The sequence below is a fragment of the Otolemur garnettii genome, unplaced genomic scaffold, assembly GCF_000181295.1.
Source record: "Otolemur garnettii isolate 467f Iridium unplaced genomic scaffold, OtoGar3 scaffold00116, whole genome shotgun sequence".
Taxonomy (NCBI): domain Eukaryota; kingdom Metazoa; phylum Chordata; class Mammalia; order Primates; family Galagidae; genus Otolemur; species Otolemur garnettii.
Window position 1 is genome coordinate 4,333,094 of NW_003852511.1, and position 26,629 is coordinate 4,359,722.

General features: G+C 43.1%; 1 protein-coding gene and 1 pseudogene across 1 annotated transcript in view; one reads left to right on the forward strand and one right to left on the reverse strand.

The window, feature by feature from the left end:
* Positions 1–26,629, forward strand: part of TBCE (tubulin folding cofactor E) — a 76,346-nt gene that overhangs the window by 24,595 nt on the left and 25,122 nt on the right. Inside the window, exons 3-4 of the mRNA XM_012809912.2 lie at positions 3,498–3,582; positions 23,185–23,370. Coding sequence (XP_012665366.2) covers positions 3,498–3,582; positions 23,185–23,370 — 271 coding nt within the window. The remainder of the gene's footprint in view (positions 1–3,497; positions 3,583–23,184; positions 23,371–26,629) is intronic.
* On the reverse strand, positions 18,195–18,371 carry LOC100966390 (annotated as a pseudogene).

Consider the following 26,629-nt stretch of genomic DNA (forward strand, 5'->3'; position numbering starts at 1 on the left):
GTGGTGTCGCAGCTCATAGCAACCTCAGACTCCTGGGCTTAAGTAATTATCTTGTCTCAGCCTCCCAAGTAGCCGGGACTACAGGTGCCCCCCACAATGCCTGGCTATTTTTGGTTGCAGTTGTCTTTGTTGTTTAGTAGGCCTGGGCTGGATTTGAACCCGCCAGCTCCTGTGTATGTGGCCAATGCCCTACCCACTGAGCTACAGGCGCTACCGTGATTTCTGTTTGTCTTGATGATGTTCTGTTCTTTTTGCTTTCTTTTCCTTGTGTAACTGATTATTTTTATTTTTCCTCTCTATTAATTTGGTAGTTATTCCTTTATTATTATTAATTTAATATTTTTTTAAAGATGGGGTCCGCTCTGTTGCCTGGGCTGGAATGCAGAGGTGTCATCACAGCTCACTGTAGCCTAAAACCCTTGGGGTCAAGGAATCTTCCTGCATCATCCTCTCTAGAAGCCAGGAGTTTGCCACCATACCTAGTTAATTTCCCTCTTTTTTGCAGAGATAGGGTTATGCCTTTGCTCAGGTTGATCACCAGCTTCTGTTCTGAAGTAGTCCTCTTGTCTCAGCTTCCCACAGTGCTAGGATTACAGATGGGAGCCACTGTGCCCAACCCCTTTTTTATTATTTAGTGGTTAATCTAGAGGTTAAAATACGCTTTTCTTATGACTAAAAACTAATAAAAATTAGTAAGTATACCTCTTTCTTGACCCATGCAAGCACCTTAGAAGACTTGAGCACTTTAATTTTGTCTTCTTCCTAACTCATATGTTGGATATTTTACTCTATGCATATTTTGTTTTATTTAGTTTTTTGGAGGCAGCATCTTGCTCTGTTATCCAGGCTGGAGTGCAGTGGTGTCATCATAGCTCACTGCAGCCTTGAACGCACAGGCACAAGTGATCCTCCTGCCTCAACCTCTTGAGTGACTGGGGATACAGGCATAGCCAACAAGCCCAGTTAATTTTTTAAAAAAACTTTGTAGGCTTAGTGCCCGTAGCTCAGTGAGTAGGGTACCGGCCACATACACTGAGTCCGGCAGGTTCAAGCCCGGCCTGGGCCTGCTAAACAACAATGACAACTGCAACCAAAAAATAGCTGGGCGTTGTGGTGGGCGCCTGTAGTCCCAGCTACTTGGAAGGCTAAAGCAAAAGAATTGCATAAGCCCAAGAGTTTGACATTGCTGTGAGCTGGATGCCATGGCACTCTACTAAGGGCAATGTAGTGAGACTCTGTTTTTGTAGGGGCTGGGCACGGTGGCTCACATTTGTAATCCCAGCACTCTGGGAGGCCAAGGTGGGTGGATTGCCTGAGCTCATGAGTTTGAGACCAGCCTCAGCTAGAATGAGACCCTATCTCTAAAAATAGCCAGGCATTGTGGCAGGTGCCTGTAGTCTCAGCTACTAGGAAGGCTCAGGCAAGAGAATTGCTTGAGCCTAAGAGTTAGAAGTTGCTATGAGCTATGATGCCAGGGTACTCTACCTGGGGCGATAAAGTAAGACTCTGTCTCAAAAAAAAGTTTTTTTTTTTTTGAGGTGAGGTCTTGATGTGTATATCAGATTGGTCTCAAACTCTTGTCCTCAAGCTGAGCCTCCCAAAGTTCTAGAATTATAGGTATGCACTACCACACCCAGCCTATGTATATTTTAAACCCAAAGAATTGGTATTATTATAACTTTATATTGTCCATTTTACTTTTATTTATCCATATGTTTCCTTTTTTTTTTTTTTTTGAGACAGATTCTCACTATTTTGCCTTTAGTACAGTGCTGTGGCGTCACAGCTCACAGCAACCTTAAACTCCTGGGCTCCAGCGATTCTCTTGTGTCAGCCTCCCTTGTAGCTGGGATTTCAGGCACCCACCACAACACTCGGCTATCATTTTTCTTGTTTGTTTATTTAGCAGGCTTAGGCTGGGTTCGAACCCATCAGCCCCGGTGTATGTGGCCAGCTCCCTAACTGCTGAGCTGCGGGTGCCAAGCCTACATGTTTACTTTTTTCTTTCATATACACCAGTAGTCTTCTCTTTGGAATATTTTCTTTTTCTTTGAAGATCATCCCTATTAGTTTTTCTTTGCTTAAATTGCATTTTTGCCTTCCTTTTTTAAAATTTGTCTTATGGTTACATATATAATATAAAATTTGCAATTTTGGCTTGGCTCTTGTAACTCAGCCATTAGGGTGCCAGCCACATGCACTGGGGCTGGTAGGTTTGAATTCAGCCAGACTTGCTAAACAACAATGACAACTGCAACAAAAAAATAGCCAGGTGTTGTGGAGAGTGCTTGTAGTCCCACCTACTCAGGAGGCTGAGGCATGAGAATCACTTAAGCCCAATTGTCTGAGGTTGCTGTGAGCTATGAAGCCACTGCACTCTACCCAGGGCAACAGCTTGAGACTCTTGTCTCAAAAATAATAATAATAATTTGCAATTTTAACCACTTTTAAATTTTTTTTTTTTTGAGACAGAATCTCTTTGTTACCCTCAGTAGAGTGTCTAGTGTCATAGCTCACAGCAACCTCAAAGTCTTGTGCTCAAGCACTTCTCTTGCCTCAGCCTCCACAGTTGCTGGGACTATAGGCCCCTGCCACAACCCAAGACTAGCCTCAGAGCCTGAGCAAGAGCGAGACCCCATCTTACTATAAATAGAAAAACTGAAGCAAAAGGATCCTTTGAGCCCAGAAGTTTTTAGAGATGGGGTCTCGTTGTAGATCAGGCTGGTCTCGAACTCGTGAGCTCAGGATTACAGGCTTTAGCCACCGAGCCTGGCCTCACTTTTAAATTTTTTAATTGTGACAAAATATACATAATGTAAAAAATTACAGTCTTTTTTTTTTTTTTTTTTTTTTTTGAGACAGAGCCTCAAGCTGTCCCCCTGGGCAGAGTGCCGTGGCATTACAGCTCACAGCAACCTCCAACTCCTGGGCTCAAGCGAGTCTCCTGCCTCCGCCTCCCAAGTAGCTGGGACCACAGGTGCCCGCCACAACACCTGGCTATTTTTTTTTTGGTTGCAGCCATCATTGTTGTTTGGCGGGTCCGGGCTGGGGATTCGAACCCGCCACCTTAGGTGTACGTGGCTGGCGCCTTAGCCGGTTGAGCTATAGGCGCCGAGCCAAAAATTACAGTCTTAATTATTTTTAGTAGTGACTACTCTAGGAACTTCACGTAAGTAGAATTATCCAGTCTTTGTCCTTCTGTGGTGACTTATTTTACTGAGCATAATATCCTCAAGGTTCATCTGTGTTTAGCATGCTCTATGATTTTAGTCATTCTTATTTTCTGCAGTTGACTTTTTGACCCAAATATGCTACTGTGTTTGCTGCTTGAAATCCCAAGTGTAAGGTGTTAACTCCTTTGTTCACAGCAGTGACTCCTCCCCCGGTAGTGTCTGTGATGTGGCATTCACAACAAATTTCCTTTGCTTGCAGCAAGAAGAGTGGACCCTTACCTCTGTCATCATTTGTGATTCATTCTGTTTTCCTTGTTCTGCTAGGATGCTGGTTAGGAGTAGAGTGGGACAATCCTGAGAGAGGAAAGCATGATGGGAGCCACAAAGGGACTGCGTATTTTAAATGCAGGTAACTTTTCATTATGAATTGCTATGGTCATTTAGTCAAGATAATATTGTACAGTTGAATAAAGAGGGGTGGAGAGGTAGACATGTCTGGCTCATGGGGTAGTTATAAGTAGAATTGGGTATGTTCTGAAAAGGAAGTTCTTTGACGTGTGGCTTAATCACCGTTTGTAGAGTCTCCCCTCCTCCTTTTTTCAATACAGAGGTTCTGTTTTCTTTTATTCTTAGCCCTGGGTAGAAGGCCACATATAGCTCACAACAAGCTAAAACTCTTGGGCTCAAGGAACCCTCTTGCTTCAGTTTTTCTATTTTAAGTAAGAAGGGGTCTCGCTCTTGCTCAAGCTGATCTTGAACTCCTGAGCCCAAGCAATCTTCCCACCTCGGCTTCCCAGAGTGCCAGGATTACAGGTGTGAGTCACTGCGCCCAGCCAAGAGAGAGATTCTTAATTGCTCCGGCTGAAGTGTGGTGGTGCAAGCTCACTGTAATCTCTAAATTCATGGGTTCAAGTGATCCTCTTCCCTTGCCCTGCCTAGGAGCTAAGACACCACGGGTGAGTCACTCTGCCTGGCCTGTTTTTTTTTTTTTTTTTTTGGAGACAGGGTCTCATTCTGGTGCCCTCAGTAGAGTGCTATGGTGTCATAGTTCACATATCAAACTCCTGGGCTCAAGCGATCCTTTTGTCTCAGCCTCCCATGCAGTTGGGAATATAGACCTGTGCTACCATGCCCAGCTAATTTTTCTACTTTTATTTTATTTTATTTATTTTTTGAGACAGAGTCTCACTTTGTAGCCCTTGGTAAAGTGCTGTGGCATCATAGCTCACACCAACCTCAAACCCTGGGTTCAAGTGATCCTTTTGCTTCGGTCTCCCAAGTAGCTAGGAGTACAGGTGCCTGCCACAATGCCTGGCTATTTTTAAAGATGAGGTCTTGCTCAGGCTGGTCTCGAACCTGTGAACTCAGGCAGTCTTCCTGCCTCGGCATCCCAGAGTGATAGGATTAAAGGCATGAGCCACTTTGCCCAGCCTAATTTTTCTACTTTTAGTAGAGACAGTCTAACTCTTGTTCAGTCTGGTCTTGAATGTCTAAGCTCAAGCAATCCAGCCTCCTCAGCCTCCCAGAGGGCTAGGATTATAAGCACGAACCACAACACCTGACCACTAGGCTTATTTATAAAACATTTTTTATAGAGATGGGGAGTTGCTATGTGGCCCAGGCTGGTGTGGAGCTCCTGGCCACCTCCTGCCTCAGCCTCCTATCGTGTAGGGATTACAAGTGTGAACCACTGTGCTTGGCCAAGTTTCCCTTTAAAAAAAAAATGTTAGGCTCAATACCCATAGCTCAGTGGTTAGGGTGCCAGCCAGATAGATTTGATCCCAGCCTGGGCCTGCTAAACAACGACAGCTGCAACAGAAAAATAGCCAAGTGTTGTGGTGGGCACCTGTAGTCACAACTACTTGGGAGGCTGAGGCAAGAGAATCACTTTAGCCCAAGATTTTGAGGTTGCTGTGAGCTATGACACAACAGCACTCTACCGAGGGTGACATAGTGAAACTGTCTCCAAAAAAAAAAAAAAATGTTAGCAGGCCAGGCACGGTGGCTTAAACCTATAATCCCAGCACTTGGGAGGCCAAGGCAGGTGGATTGCCTGAGCTCACAAGTTTGAGACCAGCCTGAGCCAAAGTGAAACCTTGCCCCTTTTTTAGCCAGGCATTGTGGGTGCCTATAGTCCTAGCTACTTGGGAGGGTGAGGCAAGAGAATCATTTGAGTCCAGGAGTTTGAGGTTGCTGGTGAGCTGTGATGCCATCACACTCTAATGAGGGTGACAAAGTGAAACTCTATCTCAAAAAATAAAAGAAAAAAAAGAGGGTGGCACCTGCACCTGTGGTTCAAGGAGTAGGGTGCCGGCCCCATATGTTGGAGGTGGTGGGTTCAAGCTCAGTCCTGGCCAAAAAAACCTGGAAGAAAAAAGGAAAAGAAAAAAGAAAGTTAGACTAAACTATGTAAGTGGGATTATTTTCTGGGTTTTTTTTTTTTTTTTTTTTTTTGAGACAGAGTCTCAAGCTTTTGCCCTTGTTAGAGTGCTATGGCATCGCAGCTGACAGCAACCTCAAACTCTTGGGCTTATTTTTTGGTTGGAGTTGTCATTGTTGTTTACCTCGCCCAAGCTGGATTTGAACCCACCAGCCTCGGTGTACATGGCCAGCATTTGTTTTGGACGGTTTTTTAATTGGGTGGATGTAATCCTTTCTAATTGATTAACAATTCATAATCCATTAAAGTGAATAATAGAAAAGAAAAATAGCCCACATGTCCAATAAGAAAGAATTGATTACACACAAAATACAGAACATCTGAATTGTAGAATGTTGAGCCACACTAAATAAAAAGTTCTTGTCATGGGGAGAGTTACATGTTATACTGCATTTCTACCAATGTTTTTTTCTTACCAATATTTTTGAGTGCCTCATGTCAGAGAAATTTCATGAAACTGAAAAGGGAGAAATTTCATGAAACTGATGGGGAGACCTCAGGCAGAGCCTGTCTTTTAAACTTTTTTGTTATTGTTGGTTTTTCCTTATCTTTCAGTTTATCTAAAGCAGTGGTTCTCAACCTGCCTAATGGAGCAACCCTTTAATACAGTTCCTGTGGGTCGTGACCCACAGGCTGAGAACCATTGATCTAAAGGATCTCTTTCCAGTAAGCTGTTTTTTCCTGAAGTGTGGTATAGTGAACACAGTACTGACCAGGGAGTTAGGACATCAGATTTTCTTTTAATAGTCTTCAATTTCTGAACAAGACCAAATTTACTAAACTTTAAAATGAAGGTCAGAGTTAGATTATAGCAAAACATGTCTCCTGATTTACCATTCCATAATTTTAGAAAGTCAGGATAGAAGGTGAATCAGCAGGTTCTTAAGAGGCCAGTCATGTTGGCGGAAATGGAATAGGAACAGCTATAAATCCATCAAGAGTGAGTGATGGACGAAGGGAACAGGTTATGAGTTGAGGGAGGTAAGTTAATAGAAATTTCTTAGCCAGGCCCACAGATCCTTCACTCACCCAGACCTTAACCTCACTCACCCAGACCTTAACCTCCTCTTCTAAAAGCTTGCCCAGATTGTTGATGATCACATGGTCCTTAATGGTCTCTGGATACAGTGATATTTTCAAAGTCTTGGTAACTCTGAGTGGAAAATCAGTTGCTGCAATTCCTGGTTAAAATGGGATTTGCTCTCAAGTAGAGAGAGGAGACCTTGGTTCAGGGGCACGGACTAAACATAGTCATGCATTGCTTAGCACAGGAGATGTGTTCTGAGAAATGCATCCTTAGGTTCTTTTGTTGTGGTGCAAGCATCACGGAATGTACTTACACAAACCTAAATGGCACAGCCTACAGCAGGCCCAGGCTGTCTGTCTCGTACAGCCTGTATCTGAGGCTGCACACCTGCACAGCGTGTTACTGGACTCAATACTGTAGGCGGTTGTAACACAAAGTATTTGTGCATCTAAATATACCTAAACCTAGAAAAGGTATAGTAAAAGTATGATATAAAAAATAAAAATGGTACTGTGAGTGGAGCGAGCGCTCAGTGAGTGACTGAAGGCCTAGGACGTCACTGTGCACCACTGTAGACGTTATAATCACTGCACACCTAGGATCTTACTGTACACCACTGTAGACTTTATCATCACTGTACACTTAGGACGTCACTGTGCACAACTGTGGATGTTAAAATCACTGTGCACAACTGTGGATGTTAAAATCACTGCACACTGAGGACGTCACTGTTCACCACTATAGACGTTATAATCACTGCACACTTAGGACGTCACTGTGCACCACTGTGGACGTTATAATCACTGCACACTTAGGACGTCACTGTGCACCACTGTGGACGTTATAATCACTGCACACTGAGGACGTCACTCTGCACCACTGTGGACGTTATAATCACTGCACACTGAGGACGTCACTGTGCACCACTGTAGATGTTATCATCACTGCACACTTAGGACATCACTGTGCACCACTGTAGACATTATAATCACTGCACACCTAGGATCTTACTGTGCACCACTATAGATGTTATAATCACTACACACTGAGGACGTCACTCTGCACCACTGTGGATGTTATAATAACTGCACACTGAGGACATCACTGTGCACCACTGTAGACATTATAATCACTGCACACTTAGGACGTCACTGTGCACCACTGTGGACGTTATAATCACTGCACACTGAGGACGTCACTGTGGACCACTGTGGACGTTATAATCACTGCACACTGAGGACATCACTGTGCACCACTGTAGACGTTATAATCACTGCACACTTAGGACGTCACTGTGCACCACTGTAGACGTTATAATCACTGCACACTTAGGACGTCACTGTGCACCACTGTGGACGTTATAATCACTGCACACTTAGGACGTCACTCTGCACCACTATAGACGTTATAATCACTGCACACTTAAGACGTCACTGTGCACCACTGTGGACGTTATAATCGCTGCACACTGAGGACATCACTGTGCACCACTGTGGATGTTATAATCACTGCGCACTTAGGATGTCACTGTGCACCACTGTGGACGTTATAATCACTGCACACTGAGGATGTGGACGTTACAATCACTGCACACTTAGGCTGCCCTAAATTTATAAAAAATATTTTTCTTCAATAATAAACCTTAGTTTACTATAATATTTTACTTTATGAACTTTTCAATTTTTTGACTTTTTTTTAATTTACTTTTTTGTAGTAACACTTAGCTAAGGACTCAAGCATATTGTACAGCTGTACAGAAATATTTTTTCTTTGTACATTATGCAGTATGTGACTGTATTTGAGTCTGGTGGACCACTTGAGCTTAGGAGTTGAAGACCAGCCTGAACAAGAGCAAAACCCCATCTCTAAAAATAGAGATGGCGAATGCCCGTAGTCCCAGCTACTCCGGAAGCAGAGGCAGGAGGATCACTTGAGCCCAAGAGTTTGAGGTTGCTGTGAGCTATGAGGCCACAGCACTCTACCTAGGGTGACATAGTGAAACTCTGTCTCAAAGGGAAAAAAACGTATATTGGAATAATGTTTATTAGTTGAAGTTGTGCTCTAATTAGTAGAACTATAAGAGTTAACTGCTATAATGGACAAGTTAAATTCCTGAAGTGTAAAGCAATGCTTCTCTACCATCTCAGACCCAAGGCTGTCTTTGTACCCCCTCCCCTTACATATCTGGAAAGGGAATTCAGAGATAACACTACCTGTCCATATAATTTTTTGAAGTCAACCAAATGCCCATGCAATAAAAGTAATCTATAAGATAATACACATTTCAATATGTAAATGTTTAGGCATGACTGCACTGTAAGACTTAACAAAGTAAGGAGCTCCTCCAGGGGTAAGAACTCAGATACAGTCACAATCCTTCAACTCTTGGGCTCAAGCTATCCTCTTGTTTCAGTTTTTCTATTTTTATTAGAGACGAGGTCTCGATGTTTGCTTAGGCTGGTCGTGAACCTGTGAGCTCAAGCAATCCACCTGCCTCAGCCTCCCAGAGTGCTAGGATTACAGGCATAGGCCACTGTGTCCAGCTGAGAAATTTTCTTGTAAATATGTTTATGAAAAAGGTAAGTGGCAAAATGGTGGTATAAATAAGCAAAATCTGAATCAAAAGTTGTCATATTAGGGCGGCGCCTGTGACTCCAGGAGTAAGGTGCCAGCCCCATATGCCAGAGGTGGTTGGTTCAAACCCAGCCCTGGCCAAAAAAAAAGAAAGAAAAAAAAAGTTGCCATATTGTAACAGAACTAGCATCCCCATCTCTTTAAAATAGGTCTTAATATCAAATGTATTGCATTTAACAATGTAGTTAAGCACTTTGACATATAAATCTTATAAAAGTTATTTTTTCTTTATGCAAAGAATATTAGGAATTACTGAGTGGGATATTTGGTGAACTCAGCTCATTTATTTTATCTTATTCATTTGTTTGTTTGTTTATTTTTGTGGCAGAGTCTCATTCTGTTGTCCTGGGTAGAGTGCTATGCTGTCATAGCTCACACCAACCTCAAACTCCTGGGTTCAAATAATCATCCTGCCTCAGCCTCCTGAGTACTGTTTCCCCGAAAATAAGACCTACCCAAAAAATAAGCCTTAGCAGGATTTCTATGCATTTGTTAAATATAAGCCCTACCCCAGTAATAAGACCTAGTGATAGGCCTGGCTATGGAGCATATCTGCATAGCCACGCCCTGCATTTCAGAGCGGAGTGGTAAGGAAGACTGGAATACCTTTTATCTGCCACAGCTCCTTTCTCTGAGCTGTTCACACTTGCGCAGGTGCGTGTGTGGTAACCGTGGTCACAGGCATCCTATTGCGCACATGCCAATGGCTAGAGGAAAGGAGTTCAGGCATCACTAGCACCAGCCCCACTAACAACGTCAGCTCCAAAGATGACTTAACTGTATTTGAATAAAGGTAGATTGTTGTATTATACTTGATAAAAATAAGACATCCCCTGAAAATAAGCCCTAGTGTGTCTTCTTGAGAAAAAATAAATAAAAGACAGTGTCTTATTTTTGGGGAAACACGGTAGCTGGGACTATAGGCATGCATCACAATGCCCCTTAGTTTTTTCTACTTTTTGCAGAGATGGGGTTTTTCCCTTGCTCAGGCTATTCTTGAACTCAAGCAGTCTTCTTGCCTCAGCTTCCCAGAGTGCTAGGATTATAGGCTTGAGTAACTGTACCCAGTCCATTTTATATTTTTTCGAGATACAGTCTCACTCTGTTGCCGGATAGAGAGCAGAGTAGAATCAGCATAGCTCACGGCAAACTCAAACTCTAGTGTTCAAACAGTCCTCCTGCCTTAAGTCTCCTAAGTAGCTGGAATTACATGTGTGTGATACCATGCCCAGTTAATTTTTATATTTTTTATAGTGACAGGATCTCACTATGTTCCTCAAGCTGGTCTTGAACTCCTGGCCTCAAGCAATCCTCCTCCAGCCTTCCAAGGTGTTGGGATTACAGGTGTGAGCCACCATTCTGGCCTGAGCTCAGCTTCTTGAATCTCCCCAGTATCACAGGTTGGTAGTGATGGTATTCTGCTGTTCAGGCTTAGCTAGGTTCATCTTCTCTAGGGTATAACTTTGGAATAGACAATGTAGGTTTCAAGGCCCAGCCTAATATATTTTTCCCCCTAACCAGTTCAGCTTACATTGATCTCATAAAACTAGTATAACACAGAATTACATTTGCCAGGGTCTAGCCTCTGCTGTAATAATCTTTTTTTTTTTTTTTTTTTTTTTTTTGAGACAGAATCTCACTTTGTCACCCTTGGTAGAGCTATGTGTGTCATAGCTCACAGCAACCTTAAACTCTTGGGCTCATGAGATTCTCTTGCCTCAGTCTCCCAAGTACCTGGGGCTACAGGTACCTGCCACAACACTCAGCTATTTTTAAAGAGGGGGTCTCACTCTGGCTGAGGCTGGTCTGGAACCTGTAAGCTCAGGCAATCCACCCTCGGCCCCCAGAGTGCTAGGATTACAGGCGTGAGCCACCTCGCCCTGCCTCCATAATAATGATCTTAAGAAGAACATAGAGAGAATGGGCTTTTAGTCAGGGAATAAACTACTTTACAGTTTGTTTACAGTGTTTCATCAGTGTTCTTTACTCTTGTTGAAGTGGTGATAGCAGGTATTATTCATCTTTCTCTGAGTACCTGATAAAGTGGTGGTTGTGGGTATGGCATGAGAAGCCAGAGGTGAGCTAAATTCAAGCTGTAGGCTCTTTCTCATTGTAGATCTCTAAAAGTATGGTGGATTTTTTTTTCTTTTCTTGACTATTCAGTGCAGCTCTGAAGAAGAGGATTAGAGAGGGGACCAGATCACCTTGATGGCCGCTCTGAACACGAGTTCTCATGGTTTCCTGTCACTCTTTAGTTTCTAATGGGTCTTTTCTATACTCATAAGGCCTAAGGCAAATATAGTAACTTCCTGAGGTATTATTATTCATAATGAATATTTATAACACTATTAATTAATAGTGGTTTACAGTGTCAAAGTCAAATTAAAATATAGAGATGAATCTCTAAAATTAACGTTTTATTTGGGAAGCAAGAATTGAAATTCAGATCGTACACACAGATCAGGTGTCTTCATTATGTGAAGAACAAAGAGAAGGTTGTAGAGCATATAAAAAGGAGAAATATTAGATGCTGTTTTAGAAAAAGATTATGAGCACTAGTGGGACTTTGGGGAGTTGGCAGTTTCTGCCTGATGAGTGATGGCGGTGTATAAAATTAGTCTGAGAGTCGCGGCAGGTTGTCCAGCAGCTGTTAGATGAAATTGGTGTCAGGTTACATACAACAGGCAGTTTCAGTGGCGGAGTTGGTGCAAATTTAATTCTTGGAGCAATGTTGTGTGCCCAAGTGCTTAACACAGGCCCCTCAACTCTGCTTTGTGACAGAGTGACCGGTTTGTATAATCGACATTCACAGCAGGTTTGTCAGAGATTTGTGGCTGTGCACCAGTCATCAGTGTCTTTCCCAGGTGCTTCTGTTCTCTACTGCTTGTCTTTTGGGGAGCTGAGGGGTTTAAATATGGTAACTAACCTTGAAGTCCTCTCTGCCTTGTCCCTGGACAGCAGAGAAATTTCTAGTTTTTGTCTTTCAACCTAAACTGTTGAGTATGCTCTAACCAGAATTATGTGGGTCAGTGTTCTGCCCATTCAGCTTTTATTTGAATGGTTCTGTTGCCAAATAATGATAATTTTTCTCTGGTTGGAAATTTTAAAATGGGCCAGGTGCTGTGGCTCACGCCTGTAATCCCAGCACTTGGGAGGCTCAGGTGGGTGGATTGCCTGAGCTCAGGGGTTCTAGAACAGCCTGAGCAAGAGCAAGACCCCATCTCTAAAAAAACAGCCAGGCATTGTGGTAGACGCCTGTAGTCCCAGCTACTTGGGAGGCTGAGGCAAGACAATCAATGTGCCCAAAAGTTTGAGGTTGCTGTGAGCTGTGATGTCACAGCACTCTACTGAGGGCAACCTAGACTTTGTCTCAAAAAAAAAAAAAATGTTACTTTTCTTCAGCACTAGTGAATGGAATCTAACTTCAGTACTTGGCATCAGAGAGGACATAGTGTCCAGACTCTGTTCACAGTGCTGGACAGCAGAGGAAATGGACACGTTAGCCTTTTCCAGCACCTGCATCCTAAGCCCCAACCAGAAAGAGTGCCGTGGAAAAGCATTCAGTGTGATGCCAGCGCCACTGAGAAGGGCCATCTCCTGATACCACCCCAGCACCCAGCAGTCACACTCGAGTGCAGAAGAATCACTCCAGGCAGTCTCCTAACTGTGTAGAGACAGAGCAGTAAAAAGGCAGTCCAGAGTAGGGAACAAAGCGTGAATAAAGGAGAACTAATCATAAAAGATGAATATGAGTAGACCAACTTGAACAATGCTCCAAAGATTTTTAAAAAGGCTCTAGAAGGCAAGTCATTGCCATCTCCCCATGTCAAATGACAGTGTATAATGTGAAAAATGCTGCATCAAACTTGTTTCTGGAGGGTTTTGAAGTAGAGGGAGAAGCCGAAGATGATAAGCATGAGGAAGTATGGGCTTTGGAAAATGACGTGCATAGGACTTTCTGATTTGTCACAAGGGCAAATATTACCAAGAAATTGGCAGGGTACAAAACTGCAAGTGTCCTGAGGGTTCATCCCCTACTCAGTACATCAAGCATGATGGAAAGAAAGGCAAGTTGAACCTAGGTGTCTATGAGAGCATCCCTGCAGCTCTTAGTGAAGGGGGCGGTGCCTGTGGCTCCAAGGGGTAGGGCGCTGGCCCCATGTGCCGGAGATGGTGGGTTCAAACCCAGCCCCGGCCAAAAACTGCAAAAAAAGAAAAAAAAAAAAGGAAAGGTGAAGGAGGGCTTTGAAACCATTCATGGCGGGCTGCAGAATGAACTTCCATTGCTAAATAAGACGGATTGCCAGTCAAGTCTATTTCTTCCAAGTCAGTGGAATGTCAGTGGACAGGTCTTGCTGTGTTGCTCAGGTCTCAAACTGCTGGCCTCAGGCAACCCTCCCACTTTAGCCTCCCAAAATGCTGGATTACAGGCATCAGCCACTGTGCTTGGCTAGAAGATTGATAGTTGAAGCCATGAGAGTGATGAGATTACAGGACTGAGGACAAGGCATGGGCCAGAGCTGTGAGAGACATTTTTTTTTTTTTTTTTTTTGGAGACAGAGCCTTACTATGTTGCCCTCATTAGAGTGCTGTGGCATCACAGCTGACAGCAACCTCAAACTCTTATGCTTAAGCTATTCTCTTGCCTCAGCCTCCCAAGGAGCTGAGACTACAGGTGCCCACCAGAATGCCCGGAGGTTTTTGTTGTTGTTGTTTCAGTTGTCGTTGTTGTTTAGCAGGCCTGGGTTGGGTTCAAACCCGCCTGCCTCAGTGTATGTGGCTGTGCCCTAACCACTGAACCACGGCACCGAGCCAAGAGACATTGTTATTTAAAGTACAGAGGCCGGGTCCGTGCATGGTGGCTCACGCCTGTAATCCCAGCACTGGGGAGGTCAAAGTGGGTGGATTACCTGAGCTCACAGGTTTGAGACTAACCTAAGCCACAGTGAGACTTCCTCTCTAAAAATAGCTGGGTGTTATGGTAGGCACCTGTAGTCCCATCTACTCAGGGGCCTGAGGTAACAGAATCGCTTAAGCCCAGGACTTTGAGGTTGCTGTGAGCTGTGATGCCATATCACTTTACCAAGGGTGACAAAGTGAGAGTCTATTTTTTTTCTTTTCTTTTTTTTTCTTTTTTCAGACAGAGTCTCACTTTATCGCCCTCTGTAGAGTGCTATAGCATCACAGTTCACAGCAACCTCCAACTCCTGGTCTTGGGAGGCTGAGGCAAGAGAATCGCCTGAGTAGCTGGGACTACAGGCGCCCGCCACAATGCCTGTCTATTTTTTGTTACAGTTTGGCCGAGGCTGGGTTCAAACCCACCACCCTTGGTATATGGGGCCAGCACCCTACTCACTGAGTGACAGGCACCGCCTGAGAGTCTGTTTCAAAGAAAAGGACAGAGGCCAAAAGTTACAGGGGAGAGTAAGAAGGACCAGCTGCTAAATGTAATTAGGTACGGAGTCTGAAGAGGAGTGTCATGAAATCAGTGTTGAAGCTCTTTCAGGACAAGTGGTCAGCATAGTTAAATGCCGACAAGTCAAGAGAAGGAAAGGCGTATGAAGGGGCCATTACTTTTATTTAAAATTTCAGATTAATATGAGAGTGTAAACTATTAGGTTATACAGTTTGTACATGAAAGGTTAAAGTCAGAGTTGTAGCTATATCCTGCACCCAGGGCACATGCCATGTAACCACATATTGTACACATTGGGTGGAAACCTACTGAACTCTCTCCCCCTACTTTTTGAATTTTTTTTTTGAGACAGAGTCTCACTTTGTCACCCTTCATGGAGTGCTGTGGCGTCATAGCTCACAGCAACCTCAAACTCCTGGGCTCAAGTGATTCTCTCAAGTAGTTAGGACTACAGGTACCTGCCACAATGCCTGGCTGTCCTTAGAGACAAGGTCTCACTCCTGCTCAGGCTGGTCTCCGACCTGTGAACTCATGCAGTCCACCTGCCTTGGCCTCTAAGAGTGCTAGGATTACAGGCATGAGCACCGTGCCCAGCCTCTCTTCTTGAATTTGAGATTTTTTTTCTCATGTGAGTCTGTTAGCAATTTCCTAGTTTCAAACTGGTGTTGAGTAGTTCAAACTGGTGATACTTGTTTTCCAAAAATAAAAAAAAAGAGGCCTACTATGATGGGAATTTAGCAATCTCTTGGGGATCTTTTACCTTTGAATAGTGTTGCCAGTTTCAGCAAATAAAGATACCAGATGCACGCTAGAATTTGGATTTAAAATAAACAACCAGTCATTTTTTAGTATAAGAATGGGGCATGCACCTGACATACTAAAAAATGATTTGCTTCAGAGCAGCGCCTGTGACTCAAAGGAGTAGGGTGCTGGCCCCATATGCTGGAGGTGGTGGGTTCAAACCACATAAAAAAGATTTGCTTCACATTTGACTGGGTATCCTGAACGTTATCTGGCTGTTTTCTGGGGGATATCAGGAAGATTGAATCTTAATAACTAGGCCTTTTGGCTCGGCGCCTATAGCTCAACCGGCTAAGGCGCCAGCCATGTACACCTAAGGTGGCGGGTTCGAATCCCCAGCCCGGACCCGCCAAACAACAATGACGGCTGCAACCCCAAAATAGCCAGGCGTTGTGGCGGGCGCCTGTGGTCCCAGCTACTTGGGAGGCGGAGGCAAGAGACTCGCTTGAGCCCAGGAGTTGGAGATTGCTGTGAGCTGTAATGCCAGGGCACTCTACCCAGGGGGACAGCTTGAGGCTCTGTCTCAAAAAAAAAAAAAAATAACTAGGCCTTTTGAGCACCTCCTGTTTTTACAAGGGTCATGGTCAGCATGTTGATTTTTTTGCTCGCAACATCTGTAATTGTTGGGTAGAAGAAGGAACAAGCCACTTGCTTCCAAGAGAAACATTTTTGGGCTCTCCTCCCTGGGTTCTTATCCCCCCACAAGTATTTTTCTCTTTATATAGAATTCAGATTTCAGTGTTTGGATGTAACCACTTTTTTTTTTTTTTTTTGAGAGACAGAGTCTTGCCCTGTCCCCCAGGCTGAAGCACCTCTGGTGGACTCAAAACTTACTATAGCCTCTAATTCTTGGGCTCAAGGAATCTCCCTGCCTGAGTAGTGGGGACTTTAGGCGCACGTTACCACACCCAGCTAATATTTTGTCGTGATGGGGTCTTGGCATGTTGCCTAGGCTTGTCTTGAACTCCTGACTTTAAGCAGTATTCTTACCTTGGCCTCCTAAAGTGCTGGGATGACAGCATGAGTCACCACTCCCAGCCTGGATGCAGCCTCTTAATCTAGAATCTCAGTGGGGTCTATGTAAATTATGACAGTTTATCTTTTGTAGATTTGTTGTTATTGATGGTCATCCATTTAATTAGCATTTTTCATTATTTGTAGAGGCTATTTTGTTTTTCTGGGAAACCTGCTAAGAATGTTCCAGAAAACATTGTTGCTGTCAACTTTGTTTTAGAGATAAGATCTTGCTCTGTTCCCTGGGCATCATCATAGCTTACTGCAGCCTCAAACTTACATATTTACATTATCCTCCTGCTTCAGCCTCCCAATTAACTGGGTCTCCAGCATATCCCTACACCTGGCTAATTTTTTCTACTTTCTGTAGAGATGGAGGTCTCATTATATATTTCTTTCTTTCTTTTTTTTTTTTTTTTTTTGCTGAGACATAGTCTCGCTTTGTTGCCCTTGGTAGAGTACTGGCATTATAGCTCACAGCAATCTTAAATTCTTGGGCTCAAGAGATCCTCTTGCCTCAGCCTTCTGAGTAGTTGGGACTACAGGCACCCGCCACAACGCCTGGCTGTTTTTAGAGGCAGGATCTTGTTCCGGCTCCAGCTGGTCTCGAACCTGTGAGCTCCAGCCATCCGCCCACCTTGGCTTCCCTGAGTGTTAGGATTACAGGCATAAGCCACTGCACCTGGCCAAGGGGGTCTCACTATATTGCTCAGGCTGGTCTCAAACTCCTGGCTTCTAGTAATCCTCCTGCCTCGGCCTCCCAAAGTGCTAGATGGGACTACAGGCATTAGTTATTGTGCCTGCCCTGGTGTTAGCCTTTGATCTGTAAAGGGCATAAAGGGCATAGCATTCATTTTGCAGCAAGGTAACACCATTCCTAACTTCCTTTTTATCTGTTTGCAACTAAACTCAATAGTAATAAAGATCTCTTTTGACTTATTACCACTGTTTTAAAAAGTGTAAATTTAGGACAAAATGCAAACTATGGTATTTGTGTTTTACATTGTTATTTTTTTCGTTTATTTTCCTTACAAATGTTGAGGCCAGGCGCAGTGGCTCACACCCATAACCTTAGTACTATGGGAGGATGAGGTGGGTGGATTGCTTGAGCTCAGGAGTTTGTGACCAATCTGAGTAAGAGTGAAACCTAAGTCTCTACTAAAAAACACCAGCACACCGTACCCTATGACTGCATTAATGTACACATCTATGATTCAATAAAAAAAAAAAGAAAACAAACAAAAAAAACTAACCAGCCATGGTGGTGCATGCCTGTAGTCTCAGCTACTCAGGAGGCTGAGGCAAGAGGATTTCTTTTTAAAAGTGTTTTATTTATTTTTATGTATTTATTTATTTATTTGCAGTTTTTGGCCAGTGCCAGGTTTGAATCCACCACCTCTGGTATATGGGGCCGGTGCCCTAGTCCTTTGAGTCACAGGTGCCACCCACAAGAGAATTTCTTGAACCCCGGAATTTGAAGTTGCTGTGAGACAGAGTGAGAATCAGTCTAAAAAAATGAAATAAATATATATATATTTTGGTGCATCTCACAGACATATTTATTCATGCCATGAATACATGGTACTTACACAAGTACACATGGACAGTCCGTGTTCCCATGTGACACAGCTTGCTCAGCAATATGGGCAGACTGATGGTGCATCTCTTGTGCATTCCAAGTGAGGCTGGTTAGTGATGACCATGAGCAGGTGCAGGGGCTTCCAAAGCTTTACTACTTTTATCAGCACTCCTGATTTTATAAACAATGAAGCTCATCAACCCCCTTCCAATCCAGATCTCCTGGTAAACTTCTGTATAGTAAGGTTTCATGGGGACCCACACATTTTAAATAATGCTTTGAAGCATCTGGGCACCAAAGCAACAGCTGGGCCCAGCAGAGACCCACAGCCAGAGATTGGGAAAGGGAAAAAAATTAAATAAATGTACCTGTTGAGCTCTCATACTTATTTTTTCATTTAAATCACGTGTTTGAAAATTTCCTGTTTCTACTTCTACCCTTCATGTTACTCCACTAAGTAAAACCAATGCTATTTCGTATTTACATTTCACTTAGAAATTTTAATTTCACTATAATTTCAGATCTTACTATTTCATAAATTAAAACCTATTTCATTAATACGAGATTCTAAAAAAATGTTCTTCTTAGCAAAGTATCACAGGAATGGAAGAAAAAGTATCCAATGTACACACACCTATTATGAAACTAATTTAAACCTTTTTATATGAAAGCAAAAACCAAAAAACAACCTAAGGATATGGGGAGGGGGGAGGGAGGGGAGAGAGGGGGGAGGGAGAGGGATTCAAGGGTTCACTTCTGTGGTTCATCTTGCAAGGGTACAAGTGAATCTTTCTATGAGTAGAATATGAATGTTTTGACATAATAACTAAGAAAGTTACATGAAGGCTATGTTAAAAAAAAAATACGAGATTCTAAAAAGAGTATAGAGTTTATTTGCTACAAAACTGAATTGTTTGTACACATTTGTGTAGATTATATAAAGTACATTCTAAATTGTCTTGGGATTTATTTTACCATCTTAAATGTAAAATATTTAGCATTAATAACATTTGATTGTCAGTAAATAAGATCTATTTTTATGTCACAATAGAAAATTAATGGAGATAATTACAAGTTTCCTTTAAAAAAAATCACCTCTGTTTAAACCATAATATTTTATTGACAGTGTTATAGTTTTTATATATGTTTTATTTTTTGAAACAGACTCTCACTTTGTCATCCTCAGTAGAGTGCAATGTCATCGTAGCTCACAGCAACCTCAAACTCTTAAGCTCAAGCGATCCTCTTGCCTCAGTAGCTGGGAGTATAGGCACCCACCACAATGCCAGGCTATTTTTAGAGACAGGGTCTTGGTCTTGCTTAGGGTAGTCTCAAATTCCTGAGCTCAAGCAATACGTGCCTTGGGTTCCCAGAGTGCTGGGATTACAGGCGTGAGCCACCTCACCTGGCCCTATATGTGTTTTATTTTCACTAGTACTCTTGCTGTGCTATTTCTTCTTTTTGTAATTTATTTTTATTGTCATAGGTATTCACATGTAGGATCCCATTTGATACCTAGAGTAGAAAGTCCCACCATTTTTGTACCAAATTCCTACTTTATGGCCCATCTCAGATTCGAATCCATTGCAGAATATACTCTAGAATAGGGTTTTTTCTTTTTGGTGCTATGGATCCTTTTGGCAGACATAAAATAATAAGTGATTTTTTAAAATATATTTATCACAAGCATAATGTGATATATAAATGTCTGTGATTTCCTTTTTTTTTTAGAGACAGTCTCTCACTTTGTCACCCTCAGTAGAGTGCCATGGCATCACAGCTCACAGTAACCTCCAGCTCTTGGCCTTAGGTGATTCTCTTTCCTCAGCCTCCCGGTAGCTCGGACTACAGGTGCCCACCACAATGCCCAGCTTTTTTTGTTGTTGTTGCGGTTTGGCCAGGGCTGGGTTTGAACCCACCACCCTCGGGATATGGGGCCGGTGCCCTACTCACTGAGCCACAGGCACTGCCACGTCTGTGATTTCCAGATGTTACAAAATACCATGAATACTGCTCTAGTTTGGTGCCTGAATTTACAATTAAGAGAAATATGGGATTTTGATTAGGGCTTAGTGACAGTAACAACCCACCTTTCCCTCATCTGTGTTGTTTGTATTTGAGACAGTCTCACTCTGTGCCTTGGGTAGAGTACTGTGACTCCATAGCTCACAGCAACTTCAAACTCTTGGGTTCAGGTGATCCTCCTCCCTCAGCCTCCGAGTAGCTGGGACTAAGGGCGCCTGCCACTATGCTTGGCTAGTTTTTCTATTTTAGAAAACTCTTGCTGAGGTTGGCCTTGAGCTCCTGAGCTCAAGGGATCCTCCCATCTCAGCTTCTGAAAGTGCTAGCATTACAGGTGTGAGCCACTGGGCCCAGCCTCCCTCATCTGTTTCAGTTAACTATTGCTGCATGACAAACCACCCTAAAACTTAGTGGCTTAAAATGACTGTTTCATGGCTTATGGTCTTGTGTCTCAGGGATTTGAGCAGGTCTCAGTGGAGATAGTTGTCTGCTTCATGTCTGTTGGCTGGAGGATCCAAGATGACCTTACACAACTGAGGACAGGGTATTGTTTTTTTGACCTTGGGTCTCTTCTCAATAAGGCCAGTCTCTCTCTCTCCCTGTGGGCTTTCATCACAGTCTGGCCTGAGTTTCTCTTCAAGCTTTCTCCTTTGGCTTCTGAGAGGATGAAAATGGAAATTGCAAAATCTGTTGAGGCGAAGTCTTTCTTAGTTAAAAACAAGTCACTGGGTGAGTCTGAATTCGGGGGGTTGGGGGGAAATAGGCTGTTGATAGGAACATAGGCAAAATCACATTCCCTAAGAGGCAACCTATAGGCTGGGATCTATGCGAGGAAACAATCTGTCACAATTCACTTTCTGGTCATGACAATTCACATTTCTTTCTCCTGCAAAATTCACTCATTTCATCTTCAAAAAACTTACCTCTTTTGCATTGGTTCACTATCCCTAACAGAATGAAATTGAGTTAGATCAGATTTTCTTCAAGCATGGCAAAGGCACACCTGCTTCAGAATCCTCTGGATCATTCTTTTATTATTTATTTTAATTTTTTTTTTTTTTTTTTTTGAGACAGAGCCTCAAGCTGACCCCCTGGGTAGAGTGCCGTGGCATTACAGCTCACAGCAACCTCCAACTCCTGGGCTCAAGCAAGTCTCCTGCCTCCGCCTCCCAAGTAGCTGGGACTACAGGCGCCCACCACAACGCCCAGCTATTTTTTGGTTGCAGCCGTCATTGTTGTTTGGCAGGTCCGGGCTGGGGATTTGAACCCGCCACCTTAGGTGTATGTGGCTGGCGCCTTAGCCGGTTGAGCTATAGGTGCTGAGCCATAATTAATTTTTTTCAGACAGAGTTTCACTCTGTAGCCCAGGCTAGAATGCCATGGTGTCATAGTAGCTGACAGTGACCTCAAACTCTTGGGCTCAAATGATGTCTTGCCTCATCTTCCTGAGTAGCTAGGACTACAGGTGCCCGCCACAACACCTGGCTAATTTTTCTATTTTTAGTAGAGACAGGGTTTCATTCTTGCTCAGACTGGTCTTAAATTCCTGAGCTCAAAGGATCCTCCTGCCTCAGCCCCCCATAGTGCTAGGATTACAAGCACCACATGCAGCCTCCGAACTGTTTTCTTTTCAATATGAGCGTTTTCTAGGGTTAAAATAATCATATTTTCTTAACAGCTTATGGTAGTCAGTTTTCCAGAGATATCACAGCAGAACGTAGAATCTCAGAACTGGATTTTGCTGCAACAGAGAATTTAATTTCTCACATTGTCAATTTTCCCCCACTCCATTGGATTGATTTCATAAGCACACAAGTTAGATATTTTCCCCCATCTTAAAAAAATCTCCTCTTTTGACCTGTGTACCCCGTGTATCCTCATCCTTGTTCTCTTCTTCCCCTTCTGGTGAAAATCCTGGGGATGCGAGTAGGCTGTGCTTGCTGTCCTCTCCCTCTCTGGGACTCATCCCGTCAGGCTTTGCCCCACTGTTCCATCCAGACCAATCTTTTTTTTTTTTTTTAAGACAGTGTCTCAAGCTGTCACCCTGGCTAGAGTGCTGTAACGTCATAGCTCACAGCAACCTCCAACTCAGGCTCAAGTGATCCTCTTGCCTCAGTTTTTCTATTTTTAGTAGAGCTGGGGGTCTCACTTTTGCTCAGGCTGGTCTTGAACTTGTGAGCTCAAGCTATCCACCAGCCTTGGCTTCTCAGAGTGCTAGGATTACAGGCGTGAGTCACCACGCCAGGCCCAGACCAGTTTTAGGAAGGGTCACTCTTATATTGCTAGACTCATTGGCCAGGCCTTAGGTATCACCTTACCTTATCTAGCTGTAGGATTGGACACAGTTATTCACTTTTTTCATTAGCTTCCAGGATACCACACAGAGTATAATTATATAATCAAGACAAACCCAATCTTATAATCTTTGAGTTTTATGTTTTTTATATATTTTTTGCCAGTTTTGTTGAAAATAGTTTCATTATTTGAATTTGTAATTTTTTTTTTTTTTTTTTGAGACAAGAGTCTCAAGCTGTCACCCTGAGTAGAGTGCCGAGGCATCACACCTCACAGCAACCTCAAACTCTTGGGCTTAAGCGATTCTCTTGCCTCAGCCTCCCAAGTAGCTGGGACTATAGGCGCCCGTCAGAATGCCTGGCTATTTTTTGTTGCAATTGCCATTTTTGTTTGGCGGGCTGGGGCTGGATTTGAACCCACCAGCTCTGGTGTATGTGGCTGGTGCCCTAGCCACTTGAGCTACAGGTGCTGAGCCAAATTTGTATTTCTTAATCATTAACAAGATAGATCTTTACCCCTTGGATTTAATACTTCTGTTTTCTATAATGTGAAATATCTATTCCGTATCTCCTGTCTGTTTATCTATACAGATTTTACATGCTTGCATAAGCTCAAAACCCTTTATGATCATATTGTTATATATTTATCTTTAAACATTAAGTCTTTTTAATAGTGATTTTGGTTTTTCAGTATGTAGAAATTTTTGAAACCGTTTATAACATTGCATTTATGACCTTTATTAATGGGCGATATTTTCTGTGTTCCATTTTACTCTTTTGCCAGCCACCCAACAGGCGGATCCTTTATTCGGCCCAACAAGGTAAATTTTGGAATAGACTTTCTTACCGCAGTCAAGAACCGCTATGCGTTAGAAGATGGACCAGAAGAAAACAGAAAAGAGGAAGTGGTTTTAATCGGGAGCAAACCTGTGGAAACTGTTGGTTTTGACTCTGTTATAAAACTGCAAAGGTAAGTGGAGTTGATAATGGTGGAGCTGACTTTTACGGTTTCTCCAAGTTCAAGGTTGAAGTTCCCAGGACTGTGTATGGATGCTCAGGACTTTGCTCCCAATCTGATTTATCCTTCCTATGCAGACAGTGAAATGAAATCTGAGGAATCCAAGGATTGGGTATTCAGGGAAATTAAAATTCTTATTTTAGCACAGGAATGGTGGATTTTTCTAGTTTGTAATTGAAACATTCAGCCATTATTTTATGTTGACTCATAATTAAGTAACATTTTGGTCCTTTTCCACTTCACGGTGACATGTCCAGTTGGGTGGTAAGTTAGGAATGGAAACAAGTTCAAATTGTTCCCTGTGCTAGCCCCATCTAGCAGGGACAGTTCCTACCTCTGATCACACATTGTTACCAAATGGAGAGCTTAGAAATATACAGAATCCTGGGTCCCAGCCGGGACCTGCCAAGTCAGAAATTTGCTTTTAAGAAGGGCCCCAGGAGGCTGGGCGCTGTGGCTCATGCCTATAATCCTAGCACTCTGGGAGGCCGAGGTGGGTAGATTGCCTGAGCTCACGTTTTAGACCAGCCTGAGCAAGAGCGAGATCCTATCTCTAAAAAATAGCTGGGTGCCTTGGCAGGTGCTTGTAGTCCCAGCTAGTCAGGAAGCTGAGGCAAGAGAATCACTTAAGCTCAAAAGTTTGGCACTCTACTGAGGTTGACAAAGTAAGACTCTGTCTCAAAAGGAAAGAAAGAAAAATAAAGTAGAGAAAAAAAGAAGGGCCCCGGGCGAGGACCCTAACTGATGCGCTTTCAGGCTGCTGCCCCAGGGCACTCTCTTTCCTCCCACACTCTGTGCCTGACTCACTGCTCACTAACCAGCGGCTCCAGTCACAACGTGTGGAAGCTCTACCTACACAAAACCAGCCTTAGCTGCGCAAGAACCTGACAGTCACTCAGCGTTAGTGACGGTTAGTGTTCTGCTGTTCTCCCTAGACCAAGTGCCTGAGTAGTGACCCTGCCTGTGGTCGTTATGCAGGGCAGACGTGGGGCCACCTGGGATGGGCCTACAGTCTCTAAAGTAAAAGAATTGAGCTGTAGTTCCATCCAAAATAAAATCTTTCCTGTTACTAAGATTTAATATAATATGAAAGTGCAAACAGGGACAGTACTGAAGAATAAATATGTTTCTCACAACTTTATTCTTTGGCATTAATGAAAAATCTCAGAATATTGGCCGGGTGCGGTGGCTCACGCCTATAATCCTAGCACTTCAGGAGGTGGAGGCAGGAAGATTGTCTGAGATCAGGAGTTCAAGACCAGCATGAATGTGCACCCCTCATCTCTACAAAAGAGTGAGACTCCCCTCATCTCTACAAAAAAAAGAAAAAGAAAGAAAAATTAGCTGGGGGTGGTGACACAAACCTCCTCGCTACTCAGGAGGCTGAGGTGGGAGGATGGCTTGAGCCCAGGTATTTGAGGTTGCAGTGAGTTACCATGATGTTACTCTACTCTAGCCTGGGTTACAGAGCAAGGCCCTGTCTCAAAAAAATTAAAAAATAAATATTTAAATATCTTTTACTTAAAAGGTTTTTTTTAATTGTTAATCTCTTCCAGGGAGTATTATGAGTTCCAAGATTAGCAAATTGTAAACAGATTTTCCTTTGCTAGTTTCTGAGTGACTGCATAGCTCATGGATTTTCCTGGTGAATGACCCTGCTGCTTGAGTATCATTGCATTTAATAATTAGCTAGTGTCTGGCTGGGCGCAGTGGCTCACGACTGGAATCCTAGCACTCTGAGAGGCTGAGGAGGGTGGATTGCTTGAGCTCACAGGTTGGAGACCAGCCTGAGCAAAAGGCAAGACCCTGTCCCTACTAAAAATAGAAAAACTGAGACAAGAAGATTGCTTGAGCCCGAGTTGGAGGTTGCTGTGAGCTATGACATTACAGCACTCTATCAAGGGCGACAACTTGAGACTCTGTCCCAGGAGAAAAAGAAAAAAATTAACTAGTGTCTTTCTTATCTGATAGTGCAAAATTGTTGAGATTCTGTAGTAATCTCTTATGTTGGGTGGAGATTAATTTAGTAAATTAAGAAATTGAGGCAGCTTGGTGGAATGTCCCAAATGTTGGCATTAGGCCCAGTTCAGTTGCTAACTGAACTTCTTTTGACTCTGACAAGTTAGAGATACCATATCTAAGCCTCAGTTTCCTAATTCTCAGGGTGTTAGTGCTGTGGTGAATAACAAGATTCTATAATTAGTGGTAGCTATTGTTAGAAATTGAAATCTCTAAGTCATTCTCTTTTAGCCTTATTTTTTAATTTTTATTTTTGCAGTTTTTTGGCCAGCGCTGGGTTTGAACCCACCACCTCTAGTATATGGGCCCTCCTCCTTTGAGCCACAGGCACTGCCCTCTTTTAGCCTTATAAATAATACCCATCTGACTGGCTTTGAGTCTGTACCACTAAGAAACGACTTACGTAATAAAGGAATTAAAAGCAATTCCAAACCATTATGTATCTTTTCTTTTGGAGATGGTTTTGGCTTTGGAGTGGTGCTTGTATTGAAACATGGGTCCCCAGGCTTCATGCCAGTTGTACAAGCAAGTCAGGATGTTTTAATTTTTGAGAGAAACAGCAACTGTGTCAGACCCGGTGCAGTCTACTGGTTTGAGGTAGTTCACAGTTTCATGGAGTTTGTACAATTCCCCGGTTTTTTGTTGTTGTTGCAGTTTTTGGCTGGGGCCAGGTTTGAACTTGCACCTCCAGTATATGGGGCTGGCACCGTACTCCTTGAGCCACAGGCACCACCCCCATAAATTCCTTTTGATGTCATATTCTTGCAGAGCTGGGTTTTGGGCAATTGTGACAAAAAGCAAGTTGTTTTGTACATTTATTATATAGTAATAAAAATTTTTTTGTTAAACAAGTATTTCTGAAAATCACCTTGGAACAGGAGATGGAGGTTATGATATCTAGCCTGATTCCATGTCTGGGATTTGTATAATGCCCCACAGACACTGAGTCGATAGGACACCAGTAATCATCTTAATGAATTGGATGTAAGAGGTATTTATTTTGGCCTCTGGCACTATGAGAACTTGGCTGAAACTCTAAGGGCCCTGTGGCTGAGCGGGAGCTTCTCCCTTACAACGCTGCTGCTGCCTTTTTTGTGAGTTCTAATGATTTTAATATTTCATGTCTTCATTTCTATCATGGTATTTTCCCCAAATGTCAGTTTTCTGTTTGGGGTTTTTTTGTTTTTTGTTT